The sequence below is a fragment of the Urtica dioica genome, chromosome 7, assembly GCF_054948205.1.
Source record: "Urtica dioica subsp. dioica isolate 48M chromosome 7, U.dioica_male_clone48M_v1_H2, whole genome shotgun sequence".
Classification (NCBI taxonomy): domain Eukaryota; kingdom Viridiplantae; phylum Streptophyta; class Magnoliopsida; order Rosales; family Urticaceae; genus Urtica; species Urtica dioica.
Window position 1 is genome coordinate 25,280,791 of NC_142762.1, and position 16,833 is coordinate 25,297,623.

At 38.3% G+C, this 16,833-nt stretch overlaps 1 protein-coding gene across 1 annotated transcript; it reads right to left on the minus strand.

The window, feature by feature from the left end:
* Window positions 1–15,214: 15,214 nt before the first annotated feature.
* On the minus strand, window positions 15,215–16,364 carry LOC149390526 (protein MKS1-like). Its single transcript, XM_089620703.1, has one exon. The coding sequence runs from the start codon at window positions 16,087–16,089 to the stop codon at window positions 15,367–15,369; it is 723 nt and encodes a 240-aa protein (XP_089476829.1). The 5' UTR covers window positions 16,090–16,364; the 3' UTR covers window positions 15,215–15,366.
* Between the last annotated feature and the right edge of the window lie 469 nt (window positions 16,365–16,833).

Genomic DNA, 16,833 nt, shown 5'->3' on the forward strand with positions numbered 1-16,833 from the left:
ATCTCGAGGAACGGGCGGCTCACCCGAGCCGTCACCACCTTGCCTTCCTCCAGCTCGATTTCTTTCTCTTTATTCTCCTTCATCTTCTTCCCTTCCTCCTTCTCTTCATCTTTCTTTTCCTCCACTTCGCCACCTTTCTCCGTCACTTTAACTTCTTATTTCTTCTCTTGTTTCTTCTTTCTCTTCCCCTTCTCAACCTCCTTGTCTTCAGACCGCTCTCCCGATTTGTCCTCAGGAACGGGCGCGAGCTCGCCCTCCTTGAACAAAGACTTATTTCCCTTAGGCCTTTTGGCCTTGGGAGTGGTCTCTGCCTCCGAGCTTGACTTCGAGGGAGTACTCTTCCTCTTTCCCACGGTTAATACTTCGTCAGACAAAGTGGTCGTCTCGGTCACCTCGACCGCCGCCTTCACCTTGGTAGAGGAACCCTTATCCACCTCAGTGGGTGCGCTAGAAGGCTTCGTGGCCTCATGAGCACCCATTTCGGTCGCGATCTGCGGATTGGAGGACGAGCTCTGGCCGACCTGGGAAGACGAGCTTGCTTGGCCCCCTTCCTGGCTTCCTTGGCAAGCAGGGCCTCGGTCACGAGGTCGATCTTGTCGTCCATACGATTCGAGCTATTTTCGCCTAAGACGTTGGTGATTCAAAGCACCTTTGTTAGATTAAAAAAAGGAGAGGGGGCATTGAACAAAAATGAAGAAATGAGAAAATACATACCTGATTCGGATCCTGAAACGAGCCTGGTGTTGTGCCAATATTCAGCTTCCAAGAACCTCTCCTGAGTGAAGCTCTCCCAATCGCACTCACCTTGACAAAGTGCGGCGAGCTTTTTCTCGAAGTCCTCGTTTGACTTCAAGGCGCCGAGCTTCGCTGAAATGGCAAAGTGTCGAACTCCGACTTCAGAATATAAGATAATATATATATATATATATAATAATGCAATATATACGATTAAAAATCTAAACCCTTTTTACCCGGCGAGGACGCCCACTACGTCCTAAGCCTGTCGTGGAATCTACCTACTGACTCCTCGTTAACTGCAAAGTAGAAATACCTTCTACCCCAATGAAAATCTTTCCCAGGTAAACCCTTGATCACACTTCGACCTGGGGCCTTAGCCAAATAGAAAGTAGAAGGGGTATGCTTTGAGTTACGTTTGACGTAGCCTAGCCAAGCGAGGTCGAAGACCGTGAGGTTGACGTCGTGCTCTTTGACCAAGGTTATCATGCCCGACACGATTCTAAGAAAATTAGGACACATTTGTGGGATCGAGATTTTAAGGGCGTCAAGGTACGATAACAACATCGGGTCTATGGGGAACCTACGCCCGTATTCTCTAAAGAAAATCTCGTAAACGCAACAATATCCGGGCACCACAGTCGCCGCGTTATAACCATCTCCGGAGAGAGCCAAAGTGATGCTTGTCGGAACGTCAAATTCCTCGAGGTATCTTCGGATATCCTCCCCGATGACGGTGGTGGGTGATCTAAGATCCCTAGAAACTTCATCTAATTTTTTGGGAGTTGACATTTTGAAATTTTTGGAAAGTAACGAACTCGCAAGAGTAAGTGGGGAACTGAAATTTCCTAGAGAAAGAGAGAGAATGCGAAATGAAAACGACACAAAATAAAACGCGAAAAAAGGAGAACTGATCTGGGTTTCCTTCGAGTCGAGTATAAATGAGAAATGGAAATTTCGAAGAGTCTCTTCCATCGCCCTATTTATTGATGACGATTGGATAGCCCGTCGAATCAGTCAGTCGATTCAAAAGCCTACGAAATAGAGGGAAGCTCAACCGCCTCGCGCTAAGAGAGCTGAAGGGTCACGAGATTTGGTTCGTCACTCACGCAGAACGCGACACGCGTCCAAATCTCGCTGACACCGCATCAACCCCCAAAAATTCAAAAATTAGACGGCAAAAGTCATATTTTGGCATAAATAATAGTTTATTTAATAAATACATTTTTTAAATACACTAGAGGACTGATTGTGGGTGTAGAATTTAACCCACCTTTGTAGAAAGCCAAATTCAAGTGTTGCACAAGGACGTAACAAAAACAATTCATTTAGTTATTCATAGGTAACTAAAACTATTTGATTAGTTATTCATAGGTAACTAAAACTATTCATTTAGTTATTCATACGTAACTAAAACTATTCATATAATTATTTATACGTAACCAAAAATATTCATTTAGTTATAAGTAAGTAACTAAATAATATGTGCTAGTTATCAATAAGTAACTAAACCAAAGTGTTTAAGTAACTAATACATTCTATTAAGTTACGCATATTACTTATAGAACCACTAAGCCACGCTGCCGGTGTCCAAATCTTGTAGAACCAAGTCTTCTGTGCAACGACCTCTACATGAAAATCGAATGATCTTAGTTCTAATTCTTCTTCAAATTTTTTGTACTTATTGTCATCGTCAATAATCATGTTTAACAAAAATTATTATAAACAGGGCCTTCAACCAATATTCATCCTCAAACATAAAAAAAGACTTACTTCTTTAATCCTAACAAAATCCAATCATGCATGAGTGCCACATCACCATCATCTGGGGGCGCAAAAAGGTCTACAAAGGGGTTTTAATGGTTTGGGAAGCCCTCTTGTGAACTTTGAGTAGATATTTGGCTCCACTATTGGAATAAAGAGTATTGAAGCCCGCCTTACACGTGTTGGTCTTTCCGGGGAGTCACAAAGTTAAATCACCCGGTCGGAGGTCACCTCAGACGTCTCTCCATCCATTATTTGAGAGCTTTCGGGTTGAGTGAAATTATTTTTAGAGAACGAAAACAAATAGCTTCCCTCAAGAAAATACTCAACCCCTCCATAAGAATATGGCTAAGGCAAGCGAAAAGGTCCTAGTGTGGCCGATATGCCATCAATGTCGTCGTCTGAGTCCGACACTTCTTGGGGACCTCTCCCACCACCACCGGGAACCACTTTCACAGTGTTTTCTCTTCTTCTTTCTTGCATGTTTCATCATCGGTGTCTGTCTTGCCGGCTTCTTCATCATTGCATCCATTTTGGTCATCTTCATCGTCGTCTTTCTCTTTTCTTTTTCTACTTGTTTCTCTTCCTCTTTCTCTTGTTCTTTCTCCTTCTCTTTCTCTTCTTCAATTTCTTCCTCTTTCTCTTTTTTCTCTATTTCTTCCTCTTTCTCCTCTAACTCTATATCTTCCTTTTTCTCTTTCTCTTATGATATCTCTTCTTTGTCATCTTTCTCTTGATCTTGTTCATCTTCGATCTCTATTTCTTGTTCCTCTTCTTTCTCTTGTTACTCTTCTTTCTCTTTCTCTTCCTCTTTCTCTTTTGGTTGTTGTTTCATAACAATAACCTCACTTTTCCTTCTCTCCTCCGAAAACTTTTCAACCTAGTCCTCCAAAAACTTTTGCTCGTAGCCTTTTGTACTAAGATGGTGTAAATTGTTTCCATGCCATACTTCATGTCCTCTGAAATCCTTCTCACCTCTCGATGAAGAGCAATGAACTCAGTATCCATGCTACTGAACTCTTTTTTCAAATTTGCTAATCTTTGCTGAAGTAAAGGAACATAAGTCTATGAATTAGGTACAAACATGTAACAAATATATAAACATTTGTTACATATTCGTAATTAAAATATGTGAATTAGTTACAAACATGTAACTATATATATTTATTAGCTACATATGTGTAACTAAATTATGTGAAAGTGGAGAAGAAGAAACCGGACTCGTTTCTCATCGTCCTTCTAGTCCTTGATGCCCTTAATAAGTGCCGCAATGTTGCCCCGGGTGGTAATTGCCCCTTTCTTGAACGTGTCAGCAAACAGGCCCCCGGGTATAATCATATCATATTCGTTGGTCGTCACGGTGTAAGAGTCATCTATCTGCAAGCCTATGATCTTGCTGAAATGTTCATTAGTGAACTCCCTAGGGACGTCGGCGATCTCTATTAGTAATCTATCGTCTGATTTGGGAACTCTCTAAAAGTAACCCGTCTTCAGTATAAGGTTACTGATGATCTTCAAGGATCATGTTATCGAAGGCATATCCATAAAATTCTCAAAGCACGAATCTCTGAACAAGTCAATTCTTCCTTGAACATCGCGACTTCTTCTTTGAATGATATGACGTTCCCATGGAAATTAAAGTTGAACTGGCTGAGAGAATCCTCTGAAACGTATCGAGTCCAACCCTATACATAAAACAGTAAGATAACTAAATTAGTTACATTTTACAAAATTTAGTTGCATCTTTGTTACATACTTTGATCTAAACTTGTCACTAATAAAAAAAAAATATAAGTTACATATTGGTAATTAAAATCTATGTTCTTGTTACATGTTTGTAACTAATACACATAATTTAGTTACATATGTAGCTAAATTACTACGCAAAAAATTCAATCATGGGTGTTCGGATTATCATAATGGGATATTCACTTAAATAGGAGTAGAAGAACAAAACCCCATCCAAGTCTAAGGAGAGAGAAAATATTTTTTCCTATTTTAACCTCAATACCTAACTAAACCCCAACTAACTACACGTCATAATTATTTTCTTTCCTCTCTCACGCATCCCTTTCCCTCATTCATCTTCATCTTCATCTTCCTGCCATCCAATTTTTGCTCGGGCAATTCTACCTCTGCCGAAATTAGTTGGTCGGCCGAGAGTGACCGCCACGACCAATCGACCCGTACATGTTCTTCTCTGTACCTCACGCACACGTTTTTCTCTCTACCTCACGCACGCGTTCTTCTTCTTCCTCTAATCTAATTTTTGCTCTTCGATTTCTACATCCAGCATATTTATTTGCACGGTCAAAAATTACCGTCACCGCGAGAATCCTTGATTTATAAAGGTACGTCTCCATTTATTTGAGTTTTTGAAATTAGGGGTGTGTATGGATATGCAATCAAAGTAATGGAAATGCAATTTTGTTATCATGGTATTCATAGTCTCGCTCAGCTCATTTCACAATTGTTCATCTGGTAGTTGAAGTGAGTCAAACTCTAAAAATTTAAGAACTTCTAAGAAGTAATTTCCCATATTTATAAACACCAATATCGAGTGTGTTTTCCTAGATTTCTTTGTGTATATGTTTGTGTTCTCTGTATGGTTGTGTCTGCTTTGACCTAGGCTAGGAAAATTGAGTTCGGAATAAAGGGTTGTGTATATGTATGTTTGTGGTCTGTGTGCGTGTTTGTGTGTGTATTTGTGTGGGTGTCTTTGTGTTCTGTGTATGTTTGTGTTCTTTGTGTGTGTCTGTTTGAGCTAGGGTGGGATAATTGAGTTTTGAATTAAGGATTCTGTGTGTGTGTTTATGGTCTATTTGTGTGATTGTGTGTCTGTTTTTGTGTCTCTTTGTGTTATGTGTGTGGCTGTGTTTGTGTGTTTTGTTTGAGTGTCTATTTGTGCGTCTGTTTGTGGTGTGTGTGTGTGTGTGTATCTGTGAGTGTCTGTTTGTATGTCTATGTGTGTATTTGTGGTCTGTGTGTGTGTTTGTGTGTCTGTTTGTGTTGTGTGTGTGGTTATTTGAGTGTCTATTTATGTGTCTATGTTTCTGTTTGTGTTGTGTGTGTGTCTGTTAGTGTCTTTTTGTGTGTCTCTGTGTGTGTCTTTGTGGTCTGTGTATGTGTTTTTGTGTCTGTGTGCGAGTTCGTGTGTCAGTGTGCATGTTTGAACGTATGTGTGTGTCTGTTTGTGTTGTGGGTGTGTCTGTGAGTGTCTATTTGAGGTAGGGTTGTGTGTGTCTGTTTGAGGTAGGGTTGTTTGTGTTTGTTTGAGTTATGTGTGTGTATGTTTGAGCTAAGGTAGGAAAATTGAATTCGGATTTAGGATTGTGTGTCTCTGTTTGTGTGTTGTTTGTGTGTGTGTGTGTGTGTGTGTGTGTGTGTGTGTGTGTGTGTGTGTGTGTGTGTGTGTGTGTGTGTGTGTGTGTGTGTGTGTGTGTGTTAGGATGCCTGATGAAGAAGCTTTTGATGTTATATTTGCATAGATGAAATGAGATGTTTTTACCTACGTCAAGCATAGCAGTCTATGGATCAAAGACAAGTATTATCAGGATGGTGTTACATATGTTGTGCTCATACCATCGACGATCAACTTTGAGGATTTCACGAAGTTGTTGTATTCCGGCGGGAAGTTCAATCCAGAAACTCAAAAATTGCTGATAAAATACGAGACTGAAGGGGCGATCAAACCAATAACATTTGACTCTGACATAAGTCTGGCTTGTTATTTACATATTCGGAAAGAGAGGTCAGATAAAAGAAAATTGTCAATTGTTTTTCACATTTTACCACTGAACGCAAACCCTGAATTTGCGCATATCGGTTCAACTCCGAACATCAGTGAAAATGATTTTCACGGGAGTGAACCAGCACAAGAACCAACAATGCAGTTTCCTGTTAAGGAAGGTAGTGAATCTTATATCCTCATCAACGACAGGGAGTGTGACACAACACAAACATACTCCCAAATGTGACATAGCAGTTGGAATAGGGTTTGACATTGGAGAGATAGTTCTTGACACCTGTCATGTATCTAGAACAACCAATGTCAAAGTATCAATCCTTGTGGGCTGAGGCACGAAGAGAGGTGTAAGCGATGTTGGCTCTGTAGTCTCCCTTTATTCTCCAGACTTTCTGATGCTTAGGAGCTTGATTTCCTTGATCTATGTGGAAGGATTGATGCTGATGAAGATTCCTTCCATAAAGACGATAACAGAAAGGACGGATGTGACCATAATGTCCACAATAGTGACGAATCCAGTGAGGTCTATTGACAGGAGACCTCACATATCTATTATGCTGAGACTGATAACAACGAGGAAAATTGTTCTGACCAGATGTCTGATACATATTGGGGGTCATCTTTGACTGAGAAATATTCTTCGGAGACACGAAGGTGGTCTTGGAAGTGGAGTCACCATGAGTGAATCCAAGACCTTTCATATTCTTGGCGGACTTACCAAGAGTAAGAATTTTATCAACGTCATCAGTGATAGAGTTCAGCATCCTAACAGACTTTGTCATTTTCTCAAGTTCGCTATTAAGACGAGCAACTTCATGTTTTAATTCCACAATAGTCTCCAACAACCTGGTTTTGTCAATGGTTAGAGAGAGAATTATATTCTTCTTCTTATCAAGAACCTGAGATTCATCTACCCATTTGGTATGCAGAACATTATAAGCATCATTTAGAGCGTCATCAGGGAGTTCATCAACATCAAGTATGACTTTGTCATCAGCAACTGATGAATCAGTACACACAGATAGAGGATTAATGATAGAGGTAGTAAAAACAACAAAATTGCTAACATGTTCAGATTCACTGTCCTCATCATCATCAGAAAGAGTGGCAATATATCCCTTCTTTTGCTTCCTCGAGAAATTTGGGCACTCCTTTTGGACATGGCCGAAGCCTTCACATTCATGACATTGAATGCATTTTCCTTTGTTCTCACTGTTGTAGTTGTTCCTGTCAGTGCTAGCCCCTGCTCTTTGAGTGTTGCCTCCTTTCTAAGACACGTTGCGAGTAATTGTCTCTGACATCATGCGAGGCATTTCTTCATGGCAGCTTACTGAATTTCTTCATGATCCTTTGTAATTCTTTGAAAGAAGAGCAATGGAATCATTAATATCTTCATCAGAGTCAGAGGGTACCTACTCATTAGACTCCGAGAGAGAGCTTTTCAGGGCAAGACTCTTGTGTCTCTTATCAGTTTTGGGAAGAGACAATTCATAAGTCATGAGAGAGCCTATCAATTCATCGACTTTCATGGTAGATAAATCATGAACCTCTTAAGAACAGTGACTTTCATCTGAAACCTGGGAGGAAGAGACCTCGAGATTTTGCGACCAAGCTTCTCATCGATCATAGGAATACCGAGATAGTATGATTCATTTGCAATGTCCCGGACACGAACATTAAACTCAACAATACTCTCTTCTTCAGCCATGTTTAGATCTTTAAATTGAGTGGTGACGAGTTGAAGCTTTGAGTTTCGCACCTTAGTTGTTCCTTCATGAGCGACATAAATAATCCTGAAAATATTTTTGCTTACACCATTAAAGATAGCGTTGAGAGCACGAGAATCACCAATAGCAACCTCATCTTCAGCAATAATCCAATCTTTCTCAGCCTTAAGACCAGTCTCAACACCTTTATCATCAACAGTTATGGGTGGAGTCCATCCATTGATGATGGCCTTCCAAGATTTGATGTCATGGATTTCAAGAAAGCAATCATGCGGGTCTTCCAATATCCATAATTAGTTTCGTCAAGTATCGGAGGGCGATTGACTGAGCCTCCTTCCTTGTAACTATCCATCTCAAATAGAATAGATTAGACATGTAGGAAACCAGCCTAAGGACTTGGGTGCCCGCTCTGATACCAATTGATATTCTGTTTACAATATAAGGTAAGATCTCGAACACAATGTAGCAGCAATATGTCTGGCAGCTTGCTTTAACACTGATAATGGATAATCAATAAAACAATGCATAAAAGTAAAGACACACAATATGGTTATCCAGTTCGGTGTAGCGTCACCTACGTCTGGGGGCACACGGCCAGTGGAAATGATTTCACTATAATGTAGTCAATAGTACAAACAAGGACTTATATGAACAATACAAATATCAATGCCCTAAGTCTATTACTACCAGTGATTACCTAAACAGGGATTCCCCCTGAATATGAGACCCCTCTCAATTCCACTCTTCATATACTCTTTGATGCTTGGTAGCCTTCAATGTCAATTTTTGTGAAACCTTCAATCACGAATGCACAAGGACCCACAATCTCTCAAACACTCAGATCCAAAGATGTGTTTAGAGGTATACACCGCTGAAGATCAATACAACCAGTTTCTCAATCCGCCAGTCGAGCACGTCTAGGAACCCTGATTATTTGATCAAAAGAGTCAAGAACTGCTAAGGAGTACAGGTTTTGGCAGTCAATCTAGGGTTTCCTTACCCATAAACGTGTGAAGATCATCAAGGTAAGTTTTATGCGATAAGGTCTGGCAAAATAGGAAACTTGCCAGAATTAGAGTCTGCGCACAAAGGAAAAAGATGTCTCTACAAATCCTGAAACATGTTGTCCGACATCTTTCCTTAACAACTTGCAGTAAAAATTGAGCCAACACATAACGTAACAACAAAGAGTATCGTCCGTGACGCGAAGAAGCGTTTTCGTGATGGAAATGCTAAATACAATTCCCGACTCAGGAATTTGTGTGGCAGCAAACGAGATGTGGCGTTGGCTAACAAGCCGAAGACGTTGACTGTCGATGAGTGGACGGCTTGCATTAGTAAGATGGAGACCGATGACTTCAAGGTAGCAAAATAATATTATTACAAGATAGAAAACTGACAATTGGATTTCTCGGATGCTCTTGCTCAATATGACACGGATCTTTGATAAAAAAGGCTTATCAAAGACATGTCATATTGAGTATAGAGGATCCGAGAAATCCAAGCGCATACCTCCACCTGGTTAGTTTTATAACTTGTAATAATATTATTTTGTAGAAAAAACCTCGACAAAATAAAGCTAACCAAGCAAAAAATACAACACAAAGTCGACAAGGGACAATATCATTTGCTCACTGTCGATGGATGAACGTTAGTTTTAATTAAAGTATAACTTATTCAGCTTATTTAACAACTATACTAATTCGTTATCTACTTTTACAGAGACAAGATAATGGTTTTATGATGAGTCCGCTCGTTGCGTGGGAGAGACTCCATCAAACCACTCACGGGGAATGGACGATGCCTGCTGCTGGACAATACTACGTAAGTTTAATTTAATTTTCAGTAACGCTTCATGTTTTAAATTAATGTAATTAATTTTGTAACTATTGTATGCAGGCCCGGATCATAGATCAAATAATTGATATACGACGACAAGATGAGGCGCGAGGGGAATCCTCGAGCCAAGACGCTATGGAGGAGGCTGCCATGGCTATTGTTCTTGGCATGAGATGTGATTGGGCTATGGGGATAGGTCCATTGATCCCTTGTTCGGATCTTCTAGAAAACTAGGCTCACGATATCGAGGCGGGACCTTCAGTAGCTCAAGTCCACGGGGAAGAGATGTCTACGCTCCGGGAAGCAGTGAAAGACTTAGCCAGTGCATACGACGCAAGGTCTAGAGGAGCGTTCGACCCAGAGATTGCATCGAGGTTGAGCCAGATTATGACCCGTTACGGATCGCCGACATCGAGCTCCCCGCGTACATCCGAGTGCAACCCTGAGGTACGACGTCGATGATCACCTAAGGATCCTCCATCGTCATCGGCTCGAGCAAGTCATGGCCCCGACCTTGATGAGCTCAGATATGGACCAAGTGGAAGACGCACCTCAGGAGGACAACGATGCATAATTATTCTTATTTAGACATTTTATTATGTACAGACACATAATGTTTCGTTTTTATTTTGTTAAAACTTTTAATTAGTTTTATTACGACGTATTTTGGTATAAATGAAACTTTTAATTTTATGTTTCTAAAAGTTAAATTAAATTAAATTAAAAAATAAAAACCAAAACTTTTAGAAGCGACAATCCGCTTCTAAAGTCGCTTCTAAATATTACCCGTGATACGACGGGAAAGGATTAGAAGCGACAATACGCTTCAAATGTCGCTTCTAAACCCTTCCCGCCATTTCGCGGGAACTTTTTTCGACGCCAAAATTTTGTTTTAGAAGCGGATTTAGAGGCGACATGCCGCTTCTAAAAGAGTCTCATCTAATTTTTAGAAATGAATGACCTTAGAAGCGGACTTTTAGAAGCGACTAAAGGTCATTTAGAAGCGACTTTTTGGCCTTTATAAGCGACAAAAGCCGTTTTGTAGTAGTGAATACTCGACACCGTTCTCTATTTAGTTGCTTTGTTTCTTCTACGATCTCTTATGAAGAGGGCAGTGTGAGGACACTCAGAATCTACATGCATGTCGAGGACGATAGCTGGAAGCCTCTAACTTGCTTGGTTTTGAGTTTGCGAAACCATACAAGACATGGGAAATAGATACTTGATTGAGCTCTGAACCACCCAAGGTCTCAACCGTGAGCTATTGTGACATGATTGATGTATCAGACTCATTCAGTCTAGTCACCTAGACAGTGAATACAAAAAACACCTTTTAGAAGCAATATTGTCGCTTCTAAATTACCTTTATTAGAGGCGATACCCTTGATCACCACATGATCAAATGGAGAGTAATGTTTATGTTCACAAAAACTAAAGAGATTCGTATTCCGAGAATGCCCCCGCATTATAAAAATGAGGGTTTGGTTCAGGAAGTGCTCCCACAACAAAAGAGGCGGTAAGAGGACCTCAACCCGATCGTGAACGATGTAATATTATATTACTTACTTTATTAGCATGGTTTGTACTATTAGTGTACACTTTTATCAATATAAACTTTATTTTAGTGATTTAAATAATAATATAATATTAACAAATATATATTATTATTATTTAAAAAGAGATATAGCAACGACTAGTCGCAACTATCTAGTCACCCATCAAATGACATGTGATAAATATTTCGGCAACTTATCACGGCAATACCACAATTTCAACTTGTCGCAACTATTAATGAATATCGATGAGGCTTCAGCCTCGACTTTTGTCACGACTAAATTCGTTGCTAAACCAATTTAGCCCCAACTTTTTTTGGCTTCCGCCACGACAAATGTCGTGACTAGAGCCATTATTTCTTGTAGTCTAGTTTCACCTTGGCATGCCTCACACCAATCGTTAATTTATGGTCCTCAAACAATCTAAGGGAGAGATCTTCATCATGTTTGCAATTGTCTCGGGTGGAGACCCATGTGTGACAAATAAAATTGTTTGATGTGACGAAAATCTAAGTCGTTAGTTATATACCATACAAATCCAATTACTATAAAAATTGAATACATAAAACAATAAGCGAAAATAAATTGAGCGATAATGCAAGTATGCTAGCGAGCAGGGCCGGCCTAACATATTTTGATGCCTGAAGAAAAATTCAAAAATAGGCCTTTTGTTAAAAAGATAATTATAAAACAAACGACAATAACTCTTTTTGAGATTGAATCAAGTTTTAATTTCCTCTTTTTTCTTAATCTGTTGTATCCCAACTGATATTTTTTTTCAAGACATATTTATTCTTTGTTTATGAACAGATCAAATCAAGAAATATTGGCATCTTACAACAATAAAGTGAAAAAAAAATCATAAGAAAGCAAACACCACATATAATATAAAGTGAAAAAAAAATCTAAATGACAATTATCAACGAAGATATAGAGATAAAATCAGAATAATTTTTTCTCATTACAGAAATCATCATGGTTACTATTTTGACGATGAGAGAAGTGTCGTTTCTTTAAAAATAAAAAAAAAATTATAGAAGAAGCATGACATAATTAACTGGACCAAAAAAATGGGTTTTTGTCATTTAAATGGGCTTTATAAGTATTGTGTGTTGGACAGTTAATTGGAGAAATGATTTAAGTGCATTACACACTCTACAATTCATTTTTTATTATTTTGCTTTTAGTTGATGCATTTTTATTATTTTTTGAATCTTCTATTCAGTTGTGGGCCTTCTTCTTAGTTGTGAGCCTAAAGCAATGATTATAGGGAAATTTGCGTCAATGTCACAAATTCGTCGAGTTTTTGCATTTGTCTCACAAAGTTGTCAAAATTGCATTTGTGTCACGTATTTACATTAGTGTCACATGTGCAAATTTCAAATTACTCTCTCTCATAATTTAATCTTTTTATTAGTTACTCCATGTCTTCTGAATTTTTACAATACCTCATTAAAAATCACTTTATATTCCTCTAAAACTTTCTAAAATGTTTGTGTGTGACTTATTTGCAATTGGATTGTCAATTTGTGACATAAGATGCAAATACCACATGATTATAGTTATACACCCTTAAACGTTGGCCGGGCCTGCTATCGAAGCACGAGAGACGTATATTAAGAAATTTCATTGCCTCATTTTCATTTTTATATCGTTGAGCTTCATTCATCGTTGGTTTATCACACTCAATGAGACGATCACATGTTAGTGGTTATTATGACCAGGGTTTTAAATCCCGGGGGAATCGGACGGGAGCCGGACCGATTTCCCCTTTTTTGAACTCCCCGACACCGGAAGATGCAAAACCGAAATATTCCGGTGATTCCGGGGGAACCGGACCGGAAACCAGTCAGAAACCTGGTTCCCACTTCCCGGTCCGGTTTAATGTAAAAAAACGAAAAACCGGGTATAAAACTCGGGAAACCAAAAAAATAAAATGAAAATCAGTCGAGATAAGGTCATGCTATTATAATTTTTTTTGTAATTAATCCGATTTTGTAATTTTTTTATTAGTTAGTGATAATTATGGTTATGTTGAACTTGTTTATTGATTTATGACGAAATTGTTATGACTTGTTTTCAATTTTATAGTTTGTGGTCATGTTTATAATTTTTTTTGTAATTAATCCGAATTATTTTGTAATTTTTGGATTAGTTAGTGATGATTATGGTTATGTTGAACTTGTTTATTGATTTATGACGAAATTGTTATGACTTGTTTTCAATTTTAGACTTTGTTATAAATTATTTTAAATTTTCATTTAGATCCGAGAATATGTTAGAGTTTGTGAGTTGGTATGATTAGTGCATGACCACTGCATACGGTCGCTTTGAGTAATCATTTATGTTCCTTTTATGCTGAATTTGTTAAACTATGGTATTTGGTGGATTGTGTTGAACCTTATCATTTTAGTTTGTACTATTGAACTTAGTTTTTGTTGTGTTTGTAATTTGGTAATGTGTTGAAACATTGTAAACTATTTTTAAATTTATAAATGTTATCCTATGTAGTTTGTATATTTTTTTTCTAGATTCCTCTCAGTAAATACGGTATTTGATGGTATTCCTCAACGGTACCGATTTCTTTTTTTTTTTCCTGCTTTCCCGGTATTCTTTTACGGTATCAGGGGTTATCAGTAAATTCTGAAGCTCGGAACGGTAACGGTAACGGTATTTCGATCTTTGATTATGACAACACAACTTTACATTGTGGCGAATAGCTCGTTATTTAGTTTTCGACTTTTGTAAATATTCAATTTGATTAGAATTTTAGGTTGTGTTTGGTAGTTAACTCAAAAAGTTTTTGTTTTCTGTTTTCTAATTTTTGTAGTTGTACTGAAAAACTGTTTTGTAGTTGTTTTCAAAAAGCTGTTTAGTACAGTTTTCATTTTTGTTTTTGAGAAAATGAAAAAACTGAAAAAAGTGTTTGGTATAGTTTTCATTTTTGTTTTTGAAAGAATGAAAAGAGAAGATGAGGAGAAAGATGAGAGAAGAGAATAAATTTTTTTTCAAAAACACATTTTATTTGTTTTCAGTTATCTTTACTTTTTTCCAAAACAACTTCAAAATTTTTTGAAATTTTTTTCCAAAAACTTTAACCAAACATGTTTTCAATTTTTTCAACTCAAAAACTAAAAAACAGTTTTTGAGAGGAGAAACAAACATGGCCTAAGGAACTGTCTTGGGCTCAGAGGGGACCAATGCACCTCAACTTTTGAAAATTATAATTTTTAGTCTAAATTTTTTGGTTTCGGTATGTCATCATAAAGCTAATTAACCCTTAAAAAAGCCTAATAAACTATTCCATATATATAATGACCCACAACCAACAAATAATTTTGCGTACGTCATCCAAGGAAAAATGGGTAATCAGAAAATATGCAGAAATAAATGATGATAGTCTTTAATGGCCATATAAGAATTAATTGCCAAACTGTTTCTCCACCTGCAAGAAATTGAATACATCCTTCTTCTTCTTTTTTTTTTTTTTTTTTTTCTTTCTTTTTCTAAAATTAAAAAGCTACAAATTGTGATCGAAGAATATATAATTGAAGATGAAATGGTCCAATGAAGCCTAATAAACCTATAGATGGGGTTATGTTGCTTTTGGTATATCGTCAGAAACTTAATTAACCCTTTCAAAACTCGACAAAAAAACACTTACCCAAAAAAAAATAAAAATAATAATAACCTAATTAACGAGCCCAATATACTATTTTATCATATAATGACCCACAAACTACGATTCATATATATAAAAAAATATAAAAAAAAAGTTATACGAATCTAAGATATATATATATATATATATATATTTGTATTTCTTTAGAAAAAAAAAATTTGTATAAGTCAATAAAAATTAAAATAAAAATTGTCAAGAGAATATACAGAGTTACAGACATAAATGACGAAGTCGTATATATAAGAATTAATTGCCAACTTGCTTCTCCATCTCCAAGAAATTGAATATATCCTTTTTTTTCTTCTTCTTGAAATTAAAAAGCTACAAATTGTGATCGGAAAATATGTTGTTGAAGAACAAATGATCAAAAGACGGAGTGGTCGGAGAAGCGATGAGATGATGTGCCCGAGGAGATACGAAGAACGAAGAAGAAGCCCCGACGGGACTCGCCGTAAAACCACCATGGATTACTGGGCTAATCAGGTCGTTGAAGAACGTGTCCGACGGCGCCGAAGAGAAGAACCCGGGAGATATCGGCGGCAGGGATCCGGGTCCCGGCGACAATATGCCGGAGAAAAATCCCTTGCTGTTCATACCGATTCCTAATTCCATGGTAGTACTACTACTCCTATCGATCATCGTCGTTGCACTTGCACGTTGATAATTATCGTTCCCGAAACTACTCCTCACGTACTCGCTGTTCGCCTTCTCCGTCGCTGCGTACCTCGCCGCCGGGGACACCGCTCCGCCGCCGTAAGGTCCGTCGGCGGCGAGGTATGCCGACGACGTTGTGGCCGGCTCGGCGGAGGAGAGGCCGGTGAGTCGTTGGACGAGGTTCATGAACTCGCTGGGGTTCGCGTGGATGACCTTGGGCGACACGGCGTAGATTATGACGGGCTGACGTGGCGGCGCAACCGGAGGACGGTGGTGGATGGCCGTCGCCGGCGCGACGGGGGGCTTCCGGATCTTGTGGGAGTCTTTGTGGATCTTGAGAGGGGCTGGACGGGGACCTTGGAGCTCCTTCCGCGGCGGCGCTGGATCCATGGTTCTCCGGCGCCGGCAGAGAGATAATCGGCGTGACTTGATGAGAGATAAGAAGGGAAATGTTGATCAGAAATAGTAGGATATGAGGATGAAGATGGGTAAGATATGATTTGCATTATTAGATTAATTTTTTGTGCTCTGGTTATTAAGGGCTGATATTATATATCTATATTTGTTATATATGTAACACGGGATAGAGTAAGTCAATGGGAGGAAAATTATCTTTAATAAGAATTATAAAGAAAATATAGACAGTTATATTAATAAATACTTGGCCTACTTGTTTGTTGGAAAAGGGTTATACACATAAATATACATATTATATATATAGGGCCGGTTTCGTGAGGGCATGGATGTTTGAACGTGTCTTACCAAAACATTATTCCTCTCTCAAAGCGTATTTCTTTTACTGCTGGTAGTTGTTATTTCGATTTCTGGAGCAGCCAAGCTTTTTATGCCACGTCAGATTCTCAGGTGCTGACGTATAAGTACACGTCAGATAACGATTACAGTCGAATATCATAACACATGAGTCGGGTCTTTTACAGTTTTCGCCAATTCGTAAACATAAATAAAGGATCTTCAATTTGGACTTTTCGGTATTATCTGTCCAGTAAGAAGTGTGGTAGGCATTTCTGTCAAATTATGTGTACTGATCAGGTCATTATTTGACTAATTCTTCTTTTCTCAAACATCTATAAAAAAAATAAAAAATAAAATAAAATAAAATAAAATTTTGGAAAC